The sequence below is a fragment of the Leuciscus leuciscus genome (genome assembly GCF_965113295.1).
Source record: "Leuciscus leuciscus genome assembly, chromosome: 5".
Classification (NCBI taxonomy): domain Eukaryota; kingdom Metazoa; phylum Chordata; class Actinopteri; order Cypriniformes; family Leuciscidae; genus Leuciscus; species Leuciscus leuciscus.
In genome coordinates, this window is record NC_138729.1 from 4,345,140 (window position 1) to 4,365,454 (window position 20,315).

General features: G+C 36.6%; 2 protein-coding genes across 4 annotated transcripts; both read right to left on the reverse strand.

The window, feature by feature from the left end:
* Positions 1 to 621: 621 nt before the first annotated feature.
* On the reverse strand, positions 622 to 6,772 carry arl6ip4 (ADP-ribosylation factor-like 6 interacting protein 4). 2 transcript variants are annotated; one of them, XM_082170572.1, is made up of 6 exons: positions 6,659 to 6,772; positions 5,573 to 5,709; positions 4,061 to 4,345; positions 2,675 to 2,792; positions 2,511 to 2,580; positions 622 to 1,964 (listed from the first exon to the last, which is right to left on the reverse strand). In XM_082170572.1, the coding sequence occupies exons 2-6, from the start codon at positions 5,685 to 5,687 to the stop codon at positions 1,908 to 1,910; spliced, it is 645 nt and encodes a 214-aa protein (XP_082026698.1). In that variant the 5' UTR covers positions 5,688 to 5,709; positions 6,659 to 6,772; the 3' UTR covers positions 622 to 1,907. The 2 variants fall into 2 exon arrangements, with proteins under 2 accessions (XP_082026698.1, XP_082026699.1); XM_082170573.1 differs by having other exon boundaries at positions 5,573 to 5,787.
* A 3,601-nt stretch (positions 6,773 to 10,373) lies between these two features.
* Positions 10,374 to 20,302, reverse strand: mthfd2 (methylenetetrahydrofolate dehydrogenase (NADP+ dependent) 2, methenyltetrahydrofolate cyclohydrolase). 2 transcript variants are annotated; one of them, XM_082170549.1, is made up of 9 exons: positions 20,172 to 20,302; positions 19,994 to 20,077; positions 17,894 to 18,078; positions 15,919 to 16,041; positions 14,565 to 14,717; positions 13,325 to 13,432; positions 13,153 to 13,245; positions 12,929 to 13,054; positions 10,374 to 11,282 (listed from the first exon to the last, which is right to left on the reverse strand). In XM_082170549.1, exons 2-9 carry the CDS (start codon positions 20,071 to 20,073, stop codon positions 11,134 to 11,136), a joined length of 1,017 nt encoding a protein of 338 aa, XP_082026675.1. In that variant the 5' UTR covers positions 20,074 to 20,077; positions 20,172 to 20,302; the 3' UTR covers positions 10,374 to 11,133. The 2 variants fall into 2 exon arrangements, with proteins under 2 accessions (XP_082026675.1, XP_082026674.1); XM_082170548.1 differs by having other exon boundaries at positions 19,994 to 20,212.
* Positions 20,303 to 20,315: the final 13 nt, after the last annotated feature.

The window sequence follows — 20,315 nt, forward strand, 5'->3', positions numbered from 1 at the left end:
CAATTAACATTTAATGTAACAATAAATAAAAATAACAATTCATTATTTTACAAAAGCAATTTGCACTTTCCCTAAAGACCTTGAACTATTATTGTTTAGTCTGAACTGCTGAAGTGGATGTTGGTCAAGAAAACAAAAAATAAATTAGAAAACAAAAACTTGTGCATATGGACATGAAACATTATTTCCCAGCATTTATACTGTCACTCCAATCAAGATGATGCATAGTATATAAGAAATTAATTATTAATGAACTACATGTACTTACTATAGGGTTAGGGTAGGATTAGGATTTGGTTGAGGATTAGTAGCATGTAATTATGCATAATTTACTGTTATTATATGGTAAGTAAGTACATGTAACATATGTAACAAGGACACTGTAAAATAAAGCGTTACCCATAATTTCATACATACAAACTATATTTTGTTAGGTCATCAGTAGGAACACTCACACATTCTGACCATAAACATGATAGACGTCTGTAGTAACAATTCATTTACAGACACACTCTCAAAAGCAATCCTACATGTGCGACTTTTACAGTTTAAGATAATGCACTGTATTTGAAATGTAGTGAATTCAGTTTCGATGCTTATTTTAAAGAAAGAAAACCAACATGCATAAAGATATTTTATTGATGTCGCAGCAGTCCTCTGGTCTAATACCATAAACTGATGCTGAGCTTTAACGGCAAAGAATACAATCAGACAGAAAATGACATTATTTACAAATAAATAAGCCATTAAAAAAGTCTTTTGCAATTTACAGATAAATGAGATACAGTCTCTTCCTGATTTGAAAGAACATCAAATATGCAAAGCGTCTTAGTTAGTTAAAACTAACTAGTTAGTTTCCTGTCAAGACTAAATATTTTTCAACTCCTACTTAGTCTGTATTTAACCTGAAAAATGAACGTCTGAGAGCAAAATATCATTCGCACACCACATTTAGTCAAGAGACAGAAATACAAAAGGACTAAGGAATTGTTGGATTCTTGTAGAAATGCAGAAGTCTTTGGATTGGCCAGGACTTGGTCATAAAGGATTAGTTCACTTCAGAATTAAAACTTCCTGATAATTTACTCACCCTCACGTCATCCAGGATGTTCATGTCTTTCTTCAGTCGAAAAGAAATTAATGTTTTTGAGGAAAACACTCCAGGATTTTTCTCCATATAGTGACTTCAATGGGGTCCAACGGGTCGAAGGTCCAAATGTGAGTTTCAGTGCAGCTTCAAAGTCTCGACACGATCCAGCCGAGGAATAAGAGTCTTATCTAGACAAACCATCGCTCATTTTATAACAAAAAGAAACATTTATATACCTTTTAACCACAAATACTCAACTTGCACTAGCTGTGATGCGCCACACATTATGAAAACACATTGAAAGTGTGTAGTAATGACCTAGTGTTTACAAAGCGAACTTGCAAAGACTAAATCAAACCTCATTTACAAAAAAAGGTAAATTAACGATGTCGGAAGATTTTGAAGTTGGAGTAGAAATTGAGATGGAGTTTTTCGCCACTACATTTCCCGCCTACATCATGCGACCTTTCAACCTGATTACGTAATGCGTGAAGTCATGGACGTGCAAGACGAGCATTTGTGGTTAAAAAATATATAAATGTTATTGTAATAAAATGGCTGATGGTTTGTCTAGATAAGACTCTTATTCCTCGGCTGGGATCGTGTCGAGACTTTGAAGCTGCACTGAAACTCACATTTGGACCTTCAACCCTTCGGACCCCATTGAAGTCACTATATGGAGAAAAATCCTGGAATGTTTTCCTCAAAAACCTTCATTTCGACTGAAGAAAGAAAGACATGAACATCTTGCATGATGAGTTATTGATCAGGAAGTTTTAATTCTGAAGTGAACTAATCCTTTAAATGCACCACTTCGCTACCTGTTGATCCCCAATCTCTTCTGGAAGGCATCACCATCGCCCTTAGTGGCTTGCTGTGTGAAAAACATCAAGACAACAATGACATCTCTCACAAAGTTGCAAGAAAGATAAACCAGGGTTCCCACACCTCGGTTAACTTCAAACTCAAGGACCTTTCAAGGACTTTCCAATACCCTCAAATTCAAGGACTTAATGTGGGGACACATTTCAAGAGAGAGCAAGGTTACATCATGTTACCTTGTAAGATACATTGTTACAGTTTTCATGTGTCAAACTATTCCATCATAGTTGTTTTGTGCATGTGTGAACGCCATGGCAACGTACAACACAAAGAACCTCACACGGGAAACACTTAAAGTAACGTGTAAATGCGCGTAACTAACGTAAATCAAGCAAGCTAGTGTGCATAGGCCACGAAGTGTTGGTGAAATAACACATTAGCGGACCGGAGGGAATAATATGGAATTTTTTCCAGAAAACTTCTTGCACAAAATAAATTCAAGAACTTTCTAAGGCCTTGAAATCTTTTTCCCAGATTCACAAACTTTCAAGGACCCGTGGGAACCCTGATAAACATAATGGTTCAGAAAGACACGCACCTTGTTGATGTCTTTGTGTCGCTCCTTGGTGACAATTTCTTCCAAAACTTCCCCATCGCCTCTTATGAGCCTGTGATAAACATTCATCATGTTAACGTTTCAATGTGTTGTGGATGTAGCAGGTTGATAGAAACTTATACTAAAGAGGGATTTAAGAGTTTAACCTGGTGCGCCCGGTCTCGGGGTCGATGACACGGCGGATGATGCTTTGCCTCGCATCGTATTCTTCCTTCGTCATCGGTCTCTTGGTGCAAAAACTGGCCTTCTGTTCATCAGTCATGACTACAGTACGAGAGAAACGCAATTTTATCTCCAGAAAATGTTCAGCACAAAATTTCCAAACACACATTTCAGTAAAAGTTTACAAAAAGGTTTAATTTGTTAATATTATTTTACTACATTAATTGACATGAATTAATGATGAAAAAAAAAGTACTTGTTAATGTTAATCTCAACTTTAAATTTTTTTTTAATATGTTAATATTATGTAATGGACCAGAGATAACATGAACTAACACGGTAAAGTCGGATTTAAGGCTTTTAAAGACCTTTTTCAAGACCTGCACAAATAAAATGAATACCATATCTTCAGGGTAGTGCAATGTCTATGGAAACATTACATTGTTAACTATGATTTTTAAACAACTTTACAGTTCAGTTTTGACAAAAACAATAAGTTCTATAAAATTATAAACCTCACGTCAGCATTTTTTTTTAAAGTCCCCCTGAGGTGAAAATCAAGCTTTTAAATGTTGTTTATATGTCTATGTGGTGTTTTTAATATGCTTTAAGACAAACATGTGTAAAGTCATAAGTCGACATCATTGCTGAGTATTTCCTCCTTAAAACTGCAGTGAACCAAAGACGCTTTCGCAAAGACGAAATCGCTGGTGTTTCTGACGTCACAAACTACCTTGTAACCAATCAGATCAACGTGTGATCGTCAACCAGTGGATCTCTGAGCTGAGTGAGTGAGTGGAGGCAGGGCTCATTTGCATATTCATAGAACCGCGTGTACTAAATGAGGCAAGAGTGTCGAGTTACATTCAAGCTATTTCAAAGCTCGACGATTTATTTTTCAAGGAAAAAATGCTTAAATATGTCATTTTGGTGATAAAAGATGAGTTTTAAGGGGTTAAATTATTGACTACGGGGGACTTTAAGAAAAGGGATGATTCAAAAGTATAAATATTAATTTATACTGTATAAAAATTCAAGTTGATTTGTGCATTGGTCGCGCTGAATGAAAATGCAATTTCAGTCTCTGACAGTAGGTGGCGCTTATGAAACATCAGAAATATAGCGGTTATCCCAGTATAAACTTATAAACACGATTTGCGCACCGTCTGAGAAGCGGATTTCTAGAAACGTGCTTCAGATGCGTGCACAAAACTTCTAGTTAACAAAGATTAATACTGTAACAAATGTATTGCTCATTGTTAGTTAATGCATTGACTAGCATTAAGTAATGGGACCTTGTTGAAAAGTGTTATCATAACTTCTCATCTTTTTTTCCTTTAGGCATTGGTGTGTATTGCGTGAGCACGTACCGGGGCCGGGTTCTTTGGCTTCTTCATTCAGCCAGGTCTGCAGGAACGGCTGAAGTTGTTCTTCAGACACAGGAGTTGGTACAGACGCCGGCACTGCTTCTCTTTCAGCTTTCAGCGCTAACTTCTTTTGCCGCTTCTTTTCCTTCTTCTCCCTCTTCTTTTCACGCTTCAGTTTCTTTTCTTCTCGCCGTTTCTTTTTCTTCTTGGCCTTTTTTTCTCTGGATGAGGAAGTGGAGCTTGAAGACGATGAAGAGTTTGAGCGGCTTCTCTTCATCTTTTTCTTCTCTAATTTCAGACCAGAATTTGAGGCACATGTTATATGCTGTATGTACACATTACTATATTTGTTCATCTCTCAATCCTCATTGTATTGCATTGCATTACATGCTTTGAAAATACAGAGCTTTAATCATAAAACTATATCATTTTACTAAGACATATTATAGGTAGATACAGAATGACGAATGATATTTATATGCTATATTGTAATAAAGATCTCATTAACTTACAAGCGATCAGAATTTCATCTTACTTTTTGTCCATATACAAACATGAGCAACTGCACCGAATTGTATATTTGTGCTCAGTTTATAATAAATTTGAGGTGTTTTTTCCCCTCCATATTTCCTCTCACTATTTGAATATCTTTTTTATTTTGTCTAAAGGTTCAATAAACTCCTCCATTTAAAAATGAAAATAGATTTTTCGGACTATTACTTCATATGTCAGCCTTCACAGGGTCACGCAAATGACAGAATTTTCTTTTCTTTTGTTGTAAAATAACGCAGTAGTCAATATAGGTATAATAAGAGCCCATTTGTTTAAAGGGGTGGTGTAATGCCCTTTTCACAAGATGTAAAATAAGTCTCTGATGTCCCCAGAGTGTGTGTGTGAAGTTTTAGCTCAAAATACCCCACAGATATTTTTATATAGCATGTTAAAGTTGTCACTTTTTGAGGCTGAGCAAAAACGCACCGTTTTTGTGTCTGTCCCTTTAAATGCAAATGAGCTGCTGCTCCCGGCACAGGGGGCGGAGCTACAACAGCTTGTGTCCTTTTACCTCACACAGACATGCACTGAAAATTTCTAAAACGTTTAGCCTTTTATGTTCAAAACATAAAGATGGATGGAGAAAGAAAGATGACACCCAGACTCAAAAAGTGACAACATGTAGAAGCAACAGGACATTTCTGAATGGTTATTTGGTGAATATATGCAGTTGATGTGTAGTTATCTTCTAGTCATTGATTAGCATATTCTGTCATGATAATCTATAAATCGTGTTCCAGGGGCGGGGTTTATGCAAATAGCCCCTACCAGCCGTTTGTTGTAGTCATTAAAAAGCAATTTCTTTAAAATCTCCCTCTGCTTTAAACTTTGAGCATTGTAACTTTGCAGATGTTGTTTATGCTCAAACAGCAACATTACACACTAACTAAAGTTAGAAAAGTGAAATCATCATATTCAACCACCCCTTTAATATGCATTACTAAGAGCAGCAGTTTCTCTCACCAGAGGAGCGTTCATGTTTCTTCTGGAGGCTTGGACTGGGTCTCCTGGCGCTTGACAATAACAAGCTCTGGGATTTGCTCTCTTCCTCGTGTCTTTCAGTGTCACTCCCTCCCATCAGTAATAATTGACTTGGCAAGCTGTCGGGAAAGTAGAGGTCCTGATTCGTTACTGTTTTAAAGCAGTATGATCTTGTAATAAATGCAATTGCTATAAATCTGCAGGTAAAAAAAAAGAAAAAAAAAAGTGCAACATATATCAAGTATAGAATTTTGATAACACTTAACAATAAGGTTCAATTCGTTAACATTATCTAATGCATTCATTTTAAATAAATAGTATTCAATTTAATAAATAGTAAAATTTCATCAAACTGAATGAATGATTGTTCAAATTATTCAATTAAATTATGTAAGGATTTGGTCAATTCAATTTGATGGAATTTTACTATTAATTAAATTGCGTAAATCTTTTAAAAAGGCTTCATTTTTTTGAGCGTAGGCTACAAATAATACTGTCATAATTACGACAGTCATAAATATTATGAGGAAAAATAAATTATGACTTTCTATGTCATGATTGACTTTTCTGTCATAATTTCGACTTTTCATCTCACAATTATGATTCACAAAATATTTTAATATTATTATTATTTTTAAACTTGTGGCAGAAATTGGCTTCCATAAATCTGTGTGCAAAGTACGATAAATGTCCTAAAGAGCTACTCAAATGAATTACTTAAGAAGGTTAGTTACATGAAACGTATGAACAACAGTAAAGTGTGCGTGCAAGCATTGAGACAAACTGTATAATAAAGCGCTTAGATGTGACTTAAAGCTGGTTTAGCCGAGAGTTCCTCTGCACTGCCACCTGTCGTTATGAGGAACAATACAAAACTGGAGATACATCGTTATAAACTCCTCCAGTGTTTAAGTCGAGAGCATAAATAAGGCTGTATAAACGCAGAAACTGTGAGTATTGCAACAGGCCCGGAACTGCATGGCGTCTACTAATCTAACATCAAATTACGCCAGCACAGGCTTCATCTTAATTATAGTGACCCAATAAATAACGCCCATTAATACTTACTCATCCACCAGTCCAGAATTCCTTTACTTTCTGCTTTCTAATAAGATCTTTAAACCTGAAGCCTGTAGAGAGTCGTAATTGTGCACTATGCAGTAACAACAACAGAATACCGGATATCCGGTTTCGTGATTTTTCAAAATTAAAGTTCCAGGCGTAAAAGCTTCTTCTTCTTCTCTTATTTAATGGCGGACTGCAAACAACGTTTAGGTGCATGCCGCCACCTACTGTACTGGAGTGTGTATTATCATGTCATTTTAAATTCTACTCCATAACCCTGAGTCTTTTAAAAAAGTAAATAGAGCCTTCCTAGTGATTCTTATTCCTTCTCCTTCTGATCCCAGTATCCCTATCAGATTCCACTCCCTCCCTGCCTCCTGAACCTTATCTTTAAGCACCTGTCTTTCCACTTCATTCGATGTACAGTACAATATTACATGTTCAACATTTTCTTTAACCCCACAGTTTTCACAGTTCTCACCAGAGGTGGGAGTAAGTCACACATGTGCAAGTCACAAGCAAGTCTCAAGTCTTAACCTTCAAGTCTCAAGCAAGTCCGAGTCAATTTTGTGAAAAGCAAGTCAAGTCAAGTCAAGTCACTGCTTTATGTCAAGCAAGTCAAGTCAAGTCGTAGCTTGGGTCACAAGTCACTGGCAAGTCATACAAACGTTTGATGATTTCACTGAATTTATATATTAAAATAAGTTAAAACTACATAAGCTGTGGACTATGGTTTTATTTGCAACATTTTTTTTTTAAATATGCATTTCCACATACAGCTGAGTGGTTACTACAATAAAAAATTTCAAAATAATAAAAATTTCACAATTTCAAACTACATAGCCTAAAATGTAAATGTAACTGAAATTAGGCCAACAGTAAAGCATGAAAAATAAATATGCCTCAAACATTGCAGAAGACCATTAAAAGGTATTAAACAATTCACAATTCAAGTATAATGGTTCCTATGCCACCAAATGGCATTCTTCAAACTGGCATCCCCTTTATGGAACATGAACACATCCCAACAAGTTAGATCTTTCCTTTTTAACAAAAGAATAACAAGAAAAAAACAGTAATAATTGAATTGACACAAAACTTACACCTGTCAATCAGGTGGATTGACTATTGTACATTATTAATCTGTGTGAGTGAGTTATTTATTAATATTTGTGAATGAATGTGTGTGCATGTGTATGTGTGAAAAGTGTATTGTTTGCATGTCCATGGTTGTGTTTGACTGTGTGTGTGTGTGTGTGTGTGTGTGTGTGTGTGTGTGTGTGTGTGTGTGTGTGTGTGTGTGTGTGTGTGTGTGTGAGAGAGAGAGAGAGAGAGAGAGAGAGAGAGAGAGAGAGAGAGAGAGAGAGAGAGAGAGAGGGAGAGAGAGGTGATTTGATTGAGTGTGATTGATTCATTAATATTTGTGAGTGAATGTGTGTGCGTGTGTATGAGTGAAGAGTGTATTGTTTGTTTGCATGTGTGCATGGTTGTGCTTGCAAGTTTGAATTTTTGTTTTGTGTATTTGTGTATGCATGGTTCGGTTCGAAAGTCTGTATGTTTTTTTTCTTTGTGTGTCGGTGTCTTTTTACAATCTTTTAGTGGTATTAACTAGCGATTTCTTTTTACTTACTCTATGCCCTATATACTAGCATTATAAGCTAAACAGTTTTTAGAGATAAAACTCTTTACATTCGATTATCATGAAAACAAATCCCAGAGAACGGTAGACTGTACCAATGCATTATTAATTATTATTAAATTACAGTTACATTTTTTTTTATATTTCTTTTAACATTCAAGTCAACCCTGGGATCATAGCAGACTATATTGGTAGCATATAACTAGACAGTACAAAGGGATGCATGCAGGTAAGAAAAACTGGAATATGGCATATTTTAACATATTTTAACCCGATTTTCATTTTCATTTTCAAGAAAATATTTTTTCTCTGTGCTTTTGTATGTAAGGGATCATTCAGATCATTAAAAAAATCATTAACCCAAGGCACTCGAATATTATTAAAAATATATAGAAAGCCTTTATTTCATCATGGCTTTAATATTTTAAAATCAGGTGAAAGTACTTGCACAACTATGCGTTGTGGCTAATGAGCCTTTGTCAGGGTGTGTGACCAAAGCCCCTTTCACACAGAGATTCCGGAAAATACACGGATAAAGTGACCCAAGATTTGACCCGGGTTCGTTTGATTTAGGTTCATTCACACTGCCAGTGCCAGTGATTTCCCGGAATCAGAGATTGCGTTCACACACAACCCCTAAAGACATGTAATGTCTTAGCAGCGTCTTAAGTTTGCTTATGAGCTGCGTTCTCTCTCTCTCGCTCTCTCTCGCTCTCACTCTCTCTCTCGAGAAACCACGCTTGTGCATTTTTTTCTTCTTCTCTGATTCGATCATAAACTTGCGCATTACGTACCGTTTCAAAGCTGGCGAACGATCCCGCGCTTCAGCGTCATCACTACGACACTGCATTATTACGGCTTTTGTTCACACAGCGCGCGTTCCTGCTGCGTCACGTGATTGTTGCGGTGCGTTCAAATACAGATATTTATTTTTAAAAAGACAAGTTATTTCGAGTCATTTACCTCAAGTCCGAGTCAAGTCTCAAGTCATGAATATCAAGTCAAAGTCAAGTCAAGTCTTTTATTAATATTTGTCAAGCAAGTCTCAAGTCCTAAAATTTGCGACTTAAGTCTGACTCGAGTCAAGTCATATGACTCGAGTCCCCCATCTCTGGTTCTCACTATTCCTTTTCCCCATTAAAAATAATGTGGCATTCAGCCCTGTGTGATCCACTCTCAGTCTTGTCATTACAATTTCCTCACGCCTGTTCTTTTCCATGTAATTCTTTATACTGACACTTTTTTGTATTTTATAATATCTCCTACCTTTCCTGTCTTCCTCCCATCGTTTCTGCCATATTTCAAGACCTTTCCTTTTAACCACTGCTTTACCTTCGCCTTTTCCTAGTGGAATTGTAATTATGATTACTTTTAGTAGTGCCTCTTTGGCCAGTTTAAGGCGTAAAAGCTATTTACATTTCTTCTATATATTTACAAAATAATCTTAATAATAAATATAAATTTAAGTTTAATATTTATATATACTTGTGTATATATAGGATTATTCAATTCGATGGAATTTTACTATTAATTAAATTGGGTAAATCTTAAAAAAGGCTTAATTTTTTTTTGAGTGTAGGCTATGTCTATGTCATAATTATGACAGTCATAAATATTATGAGATTAACAAATCGAAATTATGGGGGAAAGAGATTGACTTTTGTCATAATTTCAACTCTGTCATAATTTCGACTTTTCATCTCATAATTATGATTCACAAAATCTTTTATTATTATAAAACATTTTTTTTTATTTTTTTTACTTGTGGTGTTTTTATCTTGTGGCATTTTTTAAAACTTGTATATACACACAGACACACAACAAACTATATTCTATATTCAAAAATATTCTTTACATTTACTTTTGTAAATGCATTTGGCTGATGGATTTATCCATAGTGACTCATATTGCATTCAAGGTACATTTTATAAGTTCATGCATGTCCTAGGAGTTAATCCTACAGCCTTTGCATTGCTGGCACCATGAACTACATGAATATTATCGATAAACTCCATAATCATAATGGAACGTTTGAACAAAACACTAATAAGGGATAAAAATACAAACAGGCTAATATGATTCAAATAAAACATAAGGTTGCATATGATGCTTTTAATTTCATGTCTGGAAGGCATTACATGTTAGTATGCAAAACAGTTTTGATTTCAGTAAGACATTGGAACATACAGCTAAAAAAAAGCACCAACTTGCCAAGATTTTTCATCAAACTTCAAATTTTCTTTCAAACTCGATAGGGGATAAAATAAAGACATGATGCATCAGTCAATTCAAATCACAAATATTCCCTAGAGGAGTAAACCATCATTGCAAAGGTCATTTGGTCAGTTATCTTTCACGCTGACTCACAACTATTGCCCAGTATTGGCCATGTGACTCTTTCAACACATTCACATCTGTGCTGCAGGAACCTAAAGGTAAATGCAACAACACTGTCTTACCACTGACTGCAGTTGTACTAGAACATTTCTCATGTGTTTCTCATTAATAAATATGCTTCAAAACATCTGGCAATAACCTATTTCAATACGTAAACATACAAAATGCTGAAAAAATGCAAAACTGTAACAGTGCATAAACAAAAGTTGAAATGTGTCTAATGTTTGGCGAAGTAACTGAAAAGAATATACACTAAATAATATATATTTTGCTTAAAATATCCGAATGAAAAAGCACATTCGTTTTCTCAAACCCTTGAATATATATATATATATGTGTTTATTATCTAAACAAAAATAGCATTTAAAGATTGCCTTTCCACCTGGAGATCCTCAAAATAAAGTGGGAGTGTGGAATGTGAAGCGAGCCGAGACTGAGGGGGTTATGAGGACGCTACCATCCGCATACGCTGAGGGGGGGTTAAAATCACATTTTTTGCTGCCTTGATGGTATTTTTCATCAGCATGGCTACAGTCATTGGTCCAACACCGCCTGGAACTGGAGTGATGAAGCTGGCCTTCTTCCGAACACCTGTGGAGACCAATTACAAGTCATGTCAGAAAGCTCCTTACATGCAGATTTACAGTCCAGTCAGACATCAGGAGAACAAACACCCCTCTTCATGTTGTCCCATTAACTTATGCCTTGATTAAAATACATTTAGAAGAAGAATGGATATACTAAACTTACAATATTTTTTTAGATGATGAATGCTAACAATTCAATAAAAAAAAACTAGGGATTGCAAAAGTTTTAGTTTAGCTTCTGCTGTAGAAGTATTGTCATGATTTAACTTTGTGTTATAATGTTTATTTTTACCGGTTCACAAGAATCAACACACCAAAAAACATGGGTTTTGCCTAGTAAGTGGTGGTTATATTGCTACATCGATATATTTAACGTTGCATAATACAGTATGCAAGTATTTAAATTACATAATTCCAATCAAAGTCAATAGGATATTTTCAAACAATACTCAAACTTCCTTAAAGAGGATCTATTATCCCCTTTTACAAAGTCTTGATGTTGTTTGTCGTCTCGTCTCTTCCAGGTCTGTCAGTAACGCTCCGTTTAGTTCCTGTCTCTATGAAGCCCCTCCTTCTGAAAAGCACACTGTGCTCTGATTGGTCGAGCGCTTCGAGTGTGTTTGGGAAATGTCCCGCCCCTTTCCATAACTGCCAGTTTCAACACACTACTAACTAACTCAACCAGGCCCCGCCCCTTTATTCTGCGTATGAATTATTATAATGAGGAATATTGTGACGTGTTCGTTCCCGGAAGAAACTCAAGACTACAATGGAGGCGTTTCAGGGAGTAAAGGCCAATTTATACTTCTGCGTCGAGTGTACGCCGTAGTGTACGTCGTAGGGTACGCACGTAGGCGACGCCGTCGTGAGCATTTATACTTCTGCGAATGTCTGTGTTGCTCTGCAGTTACACCGCCGAAACGCTAGTTGGCGCGGGTGGGTTTTAATGTTCCAGTTCCACTGTGTTTACATTCCGCGCGGCTGTTTTGAGTTTAGGTTTCTACGAGCGATGGCGACTGAAGGAGTCATACAGATGGCTGTATTTCCGCACTTCTTCAAGCAATCTCTCGGTCACTTGGTCTATTTCCATGGCTCTTCACTGATCTTTGGAATTTAAAAATGGCGGGCGGGCGGTGCAGAGTGCAGAAGATCATTCCGGAAATGCGTAGGAGGAAATGCAATGCTATCCAGCCGACCAATCACAGATCTTGCGGTCCGCGTCGCCGCGACGCGTAGTTACATTTTTGAGGAGGTGCGCGTCAGGGTACGGCGAAGGGTACGACGTATGGTACACGTCAATGCGTATGCTACGCCGTACCTTCTACGCGCACCCGACGCAGAAGTATAAATTGGCCTTTACACTAACACTGATATAGAGAAGAACTGGAATTTTGCAGAGCTTTTTAATGCTCAAACAGCAACATTACACACTAAAGAAAGATGAAGGTAAAAAAAATAATTCACCCAAGACTGATATTATAAGATATTTACAGTTTAGAATCACTACTGTTGTCTTTAGAAAGATTTACAAAGATTGAATTAACTGAGAAAGTCTTAAAGGCATTTAGCCTATTCTTTTAGCAACTACAAAAAAAAACACAAAAAAAACAAACAAAAAAAATCACACAACTAGTTGCGTTTCCTTCTTACCTTCAAAGTCCACGTCACCAACAAGTCTGTTTTTCCCAGTCAACGGGTCCAATATTCTGTTGATACCAACATCTATAACAGCTGCGCCCTCCTTGATCATATCAGCAGTGATGAGGTTAGGAATACCTGAAGGGATAAAGGTGTTCGTCAGTGAGCACCACACAGAGACGCATGGCGGCAAACATGCATTAAGATTAATTTAATCTGCAAATTGAAATTCGTACCTGCAGCAGCAACAATGATGTCCGCGATTTTTGTGTGCTGACGGAGCTGTTCTCTGGGAGTGTAACGGTGGGAGATGGTCACTGTCGCATCACCTGAAACAAAACAGGCAATTATATTAATGCCTAACCAAACCTCATCAGAAGTGCTCGTGCTTTTGCTTTATTTTCTCACCTCCCGGGCGTTCGTGTTTTCCGTCTGTGTGCAACAGCATTGCGATGGGCATTCCAACGTTCTTGGAGCGACCGGCCACCAACACATTCTTACCCAGCGTCTCTATGCCTACGAGAAAAAAGATCCAGCGAACATAAGAATTCACAGCCAGGATCAATTTGCATCCAGTAACAACTGATATTTTATACCATGTTTGTTTTGCCTGAATATTTGATTCTGATTTCCGTTCAAACTGTTTAATGCACAGGGATTTCCAGTCAGTTTAATCACCGTTCTATATTAAAGGTGCAGTAAGCGATTTCTGAGAAACGCTGTTGTAAGTGGATTAGACCAAGCACCAAAACTCAGCCAATCAGCAGCAAGGGGCGTGTCCACTCATGAGGGGGAGGGGCCTGTGTTGCTTGTTAGGCCCCGTTTTACACGTACATGGTTATTTTGAAAAGCGGAGACATTTCCCTTCGTTTGTGCACTTCATTTACACGCAAACGGAGAATTCGCTTCTGAAAACGATTCTTTCTGAAAACGATTCTTTCTAAAAACTCCAGCCAGAGTGGAGATTTTGGAAAACTCTGTTTGCACGTTTGCATGTAAACTGAGAAAAACAGAATTTTAGGCAGCTGACATCACAGTATGCGACTTGCACCTGCGTTAAAAATGCGACCAGAAAGAGGAAGTGATTCGTTGCTGTTGTTGCTATTTTCAGGATTCTGATTGGCTAACGTGGGCTTGAGCTTCTCGTTACACTGACACCTACAGGTTTGGCATGCTCTTGACGGCATATATACACGGGTTTGTGTAAACTAACACTTTTCTGAAAATTTTAAAAAAGTAGACCCCACTTTATTGATAGTATAGGCTTATGTTGAACTTTATTCTTGTACAAACAGACGCTGTATTAAGCAGTACATAAAGTATTGAATGAAAATGTCTCTGAAAAGTCTGTGTATTTGACAAATATTGCATTTATTTCACTTCAGCTGTGGTAAGTATGCAAACACAGAGCGAGAGTCACTATGTCTAAATATTTGTCAATGTTTTTGAGTTTGCTCGCAAAAGTTGTGTGCTTTTTGTGAGAAAATGCTAAGTTTTTCGGAGGATAATTTTTCCTCCTATCATGTCCCTTTATATTATTACTTGGGGTAAAATGTACGGCTTGTTAAAGAAAGCAATTTTTTTTATACAATGTCTAAAAGCTGCTGGGGTTTAAATTATGCTGTGCGATCAATAATGTGTTTCTCACCTGTCCGTTTTATAATCTCCCAAACTCCCCAGGGAGTGGCAGGCAACATAGTTGTCTGATCCAGGCACATGCGACCAACATTGACCACATGGAAACCATCAACATCTTTTCCTGGGCAGACGGCATTACACACCAGTCGCTCGTCAATGTGATCTGTGTAAGAGAGGGGACAATTAAAAAATATTTGTCTGTATAAAGCGTTTTAGAAACTCTAGCACAACCTGGACAAAAAAAAAAAAAAAAAAATATATAATTATTTCTAAGACCCTGATAATGTAAACGGTCCAATAACCAAAAACTAAAGAGGCACATCAACTCTTGTTTATGGGCAGGATTATTATCATTATCTAAAACCAAAAGTAGAGCTGCACGATTAATCGTTAAAAGATAGCAATCTGGATTCAAACACCCACGTGATCTTATTCATAAATGACAGCGATTCGGTTCTTGTCTATTAAACCTTTGGCAAGTCCGATCACAGTGAACACTCAGATCTGCGTTCTGACCCAGAGAGAGCAGAGGTCATGTTTAGATGCGAAACAGCTTCACAAACAGTCTTTTCAACCACACAGTGTCATTATACAATAATTCTAATGATCACAGAAGTACTGGGATAAAAGTTTATAGATTGGATCTAAACTAATGTTTACAGTAGTAATCAAAATAGAGTAAATTACAAAACTTGACACTTCAAATAATGATTTTATCGATTACATCGTTACACCAGTAGGTGGCGACAAATGACTGTTAAAAAATGAGTCATTGAATCATTCACTCAAGAGATCTGTTCAAAAATGCTGATTCATCCAGTAATGAAACAAGTGAAGTCTTTATGAGTGAGTCATTCATTCAACCCGATTTCTAAAAAAACATTTTAAATTGACAGCAGAAATGAACATTTGGTCAGAATCTGTAGTAAATCACATGTTATTTTGTTTAGTTGTCTATTCAGAATTGTGGAAGAATCGTGATCTCTTTTTGAAACCGAAAAAAGCTTAATTCTCAATGTATCCATAATCGTACAGCAACAACTATAAGTATTAAACACATTTCTGTTATTTGAAATAAAGCTGAAAAAATAAAAGTAAAAATTTAATTAAAAAAAAGTACTCTAAATGGAAATTAGAAATGTTGCCTTGGAAATAAACTGAAATAAGTTTAAGTTGGAGCACTGAAATTAATTATTGGAAATAGATCAAACTGAAACTAAACTAAAACTGAAATCAAGCCTAAATAGCAATATTTAAAGAAAAAAGAAAAAAAAAGCACAAAACCTAAAAATAAAAGCTAATACAAAATATGAATAAAACTAAAATGAACCCTGGTTATGGGCAGTTATCTTCTGTTAACCTACCAGGAAGTGGAAGCTGTACCAACAGACCATCGACTCTATGATCAGAGTTGAGTTTCTTGATAAGGTCAAGTAGCTCCTCCTCACTGATAGAAGAAGGCTTCAAGATGGTCTCGCTACTAATGCCTACAGAGAATAATAAAACAGAACAGTGAATCAATATAATGTAATGCAAAGATCAAGACTGGATTACACATTTATGCCTTGACGAGTCAGCTCTAGTTGCCAAAACTCAGACAAGGCCTGCAGATTTTGGACAGTCCCAGTTGGCACATTTCACGTGTAGTGAAAGACAGACACAGATTGTTTTAGCTTTAGACTATAATTTCTTGCTGGATATTTTGAGCCGATTTTAGACACGTTCAATTTCACGTCCAAAATTGCGTACTTTTTCGATATTGTTTTCACTTGCTGCACTTCTCCTAGCATCATGTTTCTGCATGAGCTTGTTGTGTTCTGAATGACTTAAAAAGTAGCGTATCTTTAGTTCATGATGCACAAAGTTGCAAGTGTATGATGCCTAGTGTTTTAAAATCTGTAAAGAGTTTAAAAGTTATGTAGGGTCTTAATACGAAAAAGCACTGAAGAAAACGTACTAATGCCAACTGGGAACAATATAAGGCAAGGCAAGTTTATTTATATAGCACATTTCATTCATTATGGCAATTCAAAGTGCTTTACATAGAAAGGAATAAAAATAATTACAAAATAAAGGCAAGGAAAATTAAAACAGTTATTCAAAATGCTTTACATAGAAAGGAATTAATATATCACACTATGGCAATTCAAAGTGCTTTGCATAGAAAATAAGCACAAAATAAAAGCAAGGGAAATTAAAACCATTATAAAAGGCCCCTCGCCAGCGTCAGGACCTGTACGGAGTCATATGTACACTCAAAATAGATTTGCTCACTGTATTCAGCCAACAGCAGAAAGTGACACTCATCACTTACATAGACATTTACAGTAATACCGAGTTCAGCAAGACTCACAGCTGCTGTTCAGAGACTATCCGTTCTGATTAATATAAAGCATTAAAGGGATAGTTCACCCGAAAATGAAAATTGTGTCATCATTTACGTAGACTTTCGTTCATCTTCCACACACAATTAAAAATATTTTTAATGACATCTGAGAGATTTTAGTCCCTCGATTTAAAATCCATGCAACCAAAACTTTGACACTTTAAAAGTGTCACGAAGACATCGTAAAACTAATCCATATTTATCCATATGTATTTTAAAGTCTTCTGAAGAGACTCGATCGTTTTATATGATGAACAGATTGAATTCACGTTTTTGTTCACATATAAATATTGATCAGCAAATGGACAGAACACTCAAATATTGTTATTGGAATCTCAGATGTGCTTGGAAACCATATCTGATGTGCTCTATGTCTCTTTGGAAGATTTGGATTCATATGATATTCTATGATATTTTGGTTTGTGTGGACTTTCAATGGAGGGACGGAAGACTCTCAGGTTTCATTAAAAATATCTTTCTTTGTGTTTCAAAGATTGGATCGACATGAGGGCAAGTTTTTGGGTGAACGAACCTTTTTAGCCTTTATATCAAACGGTTAAGAAAAATCGTAAGAAAAGTGTGTCCAGACTTTTAACTGGTGGTGTATATGCCGGCGGGGCTCATTTGCATATTCATAGAACCGCATATACTAAATGAGGCAAGGGTGTAGAGTTACATTCAAAATATTTTAAAGCATGACAATGAGTTTTTTCAAGGAAAAAGCATTTAAATATGTCATTTTGGTGATCAAAGATGAGTTTTAAGCAATAAAATGACTGACTACAGGGGGACTTTAATTTTTTCCCACACAGATCCACGTTGTCATTTAAATGAACGGCCAAAACGGCCCTTAAAATCCCTTGATATATGATTGTACCAGTGACGACAACCTTGTCTGGTCGAAACGTTACAGTTTATTAAAGTTTGACGGGAGCAGATAACTCGTATCTTACCCACTTCTGCTGCGGCACGGGTCTTATTGAGAACGTACGAGTGACTGGCGGGATTGTCTCCCACTAACACTACGCTCAGGTGAGGTCTTCGGTTCCCAGTGGAAACCCACTCCTCCACATCGGCACGCGCCTCATTGCGGATCTGACGGGCCAGCTTTCTGCCCGAGATGATCACAGCATCTTGTCTGGAAAACAAAAGGTCAATAATTGGAGGGCAAATTTTCACTGCAAAGAACTAAAATTTTGCTTCTGATCTGAACACTTTTTTTATTTTTATTTTTTTATTTATCGGTAACACTTTACAATAAGGTTAATTAGTTAATGTATTAACTAACATGAACAAACCATACATCTGTTACTGTATTTGTTCATCTTCGTTAATGTTAGTTAATAAAAATACAGCTGTTCATTGTTTGTTCATGTTAGTTCACAGTGCATTAACTAATGTTAACAAGATTTGAATAAAGTATTAGTAAATATTGAGATTAACATTAACAAAGATTAATGAATGCTGTATACGTGCAGTCCATTATTAGTTCATGTTAACTAATGTTAACTAATGAACCTTATTGTAAAGTGTTACCAATTTATCAGTTCATACAATATCCTCAAACACTCCATGGCACCAGCGATTGAGGCTGGGAGTCCCAGCTGTGGTCTAAAGATAAGCTCTGTGCTGGTGTGATAGACTCCTGTCTAAATAAAGACAGAGCATTCTTGCATCATTTATAAAGAGAGACTTCTAAATTGTTAAATGTAGGAGCCTTGATCCAATAGCAACAAAAATATATATTTTTTTTAATAATTAGTATACATAAGGAAAAATAGAGCAGACAATGCAAATGTGTGAACATATCTTACTATTCTCTGCTCTGCAGTTTTACATGATGCTTTGGTGAGGCATATTTTTAATCAGAAGTCAAACTGTATGTAGAGCGATAGACATGGAGTCCTGGACAATGCGTGAACTGATCAAATGCATACTTTAAAATCTATGTCGATTTTGATAAAGGCATCTGCCAAATGAGTAAATATAAACATTAAATGGCTGATCTTTAACACGAACGACAACCGTTAACTATGGAAGATTTAAGAATCCACAAACTGTTTCCAAGAAACAAAATTAGCTTTTCCCATGATCACAAATTAATTTTCTTGTGATCTCGACATAAAAGCTGATCACTCGAGATTGAGTTGTTTTCGCCAGCTTTTTCTTAGTCAAGACTGGTAACAAAAGACATCATTAAGCACAATATAAATACTGCTTCTTCTTCTTTCTTTCTTTTTTAAACTACTTTATTTTACACAGAAAACACTTTGAAAGTTGGCATGAAAGTTTTTTCTTCCCTATTGTGATGTTTATTCACGAGTAAAACGTCTTCACAATCAAGCAACAATTTAGGCGGGACTTGGATCACTGTGGTTTGCTATTGGTGGATCTCATGTGAGTGACAGGTAGTCCCGCCCACGCGCCAGTAAACACGTCATCAGAGATGAGATGTCCTTGCAAGATTGGAATTATTTTATTTATTTTTTTTGATGATGATTACGAGGGCACACGACTTAAAAATGTGCACGGATAAATACTGATAATGGTCGTGACTTCAATTTACGAATGAAACACGTGTGTATAATGTTGTCAGCAGCACAGCTAAATTAATTCCACTAAATCACTGACGACGCGGAGCATAAATGAAAACGGGTATGTGCTCAATTTGAGACATCATGCGTAACGACCACTACAAATCATCCACACATGAGACACGGAAATTAGAAACTTGACGCCGGCTGCATGCAAGCAGTTTGTGACATTACATCAGCCGCGCGCGCTGATCGGGAGCGCGCGCGCAGATGAAGTGAACAATTAAACCGGCTTTTGTTACGTAACATAACCAAACCATCGAGAGCGAGTCTCATGTGACATGCTTTTACATGTGAGATGTATAACAATTACAACAGAGTTATAACTAATAAAGATTTACAGTTCCGATGTATATATGACAAACAGTTTATCGAGAGCGGATCAACACAGTGACACCCGTATATCCCTTATTCTTATTCTATAAATTATTCTATAAACGAATGAGAGAGGACACTTACCTTGAAGATGACAAATGAAAACTACATGCCTGATGATGAAAATGCCGGCATAGTTTCCGCAACGCCCGGAGTGTAGCCATGGTGCTTAATATGAACAAATAAGAGTCAAATATTGAAAACAGCTTAATGACCCGAAACAGACCAGGTGGAAATAAGGCAGAAATGTGTTCAGACTAACATCTAGAGTACGATTTTAACCCCGATGCCCCTGTGCGTGGCTATAGCGTCACTACATGATCCCCGATGAGAAACTAACTACCGCCCCTTGATTCAGAATGCGCATGCGCAGTTTAAATATAAGGTTTTGGCAGACGGGGGGATT

Excerpts from the sequence above, each read along its gene's own strand:
- arl6ip4 (XM_082170572.1), bottom strand. The coding sequence starts at position 5,687 with ATGGGAGGGAGTGACACTGAAAGACACGAGGAAGAGAGCAAATCCCAG. Across the intron at positions 2,793-4,060 it reads AGCCAAAGAACCCGGCCCCG|TCATGACTGATGAACAGAAG; the intron begins GTACGTGCTCAC and ends CTCGTACTGTAG. Across the intron at positions 2,581-2,674 it reads CCCGAGACCGGGCGCACCAG|GCTCATAAGAGGCGATGGGG; the intron begins GTTAAACTCTTA and ends TGTTTATCACAG.
- mthfd2 (XM_082170549.1), bottom strand. The coding sequence starts at position 20,073 with ATGGCTACACTCCGGGCGTTGCGGAAACTATGCCGGCATTTTCATCAT. Across the intron at positions 14,718-15,918 it reads GGTACAGCTTCCACTTCCTG|ATCACATTGACGAGCGACTG; the intron begins GTAGGTTAACAG and ends TCTCTTACACAG. Across the intron at positions 11,283-12,928 it reads TGGTGACGTGGACTTTGAAG|GTGTTCGGAAGAAGGCCAGC; the intron begins GTAAGAAGGAAA and ends TGGTCTCCACAG.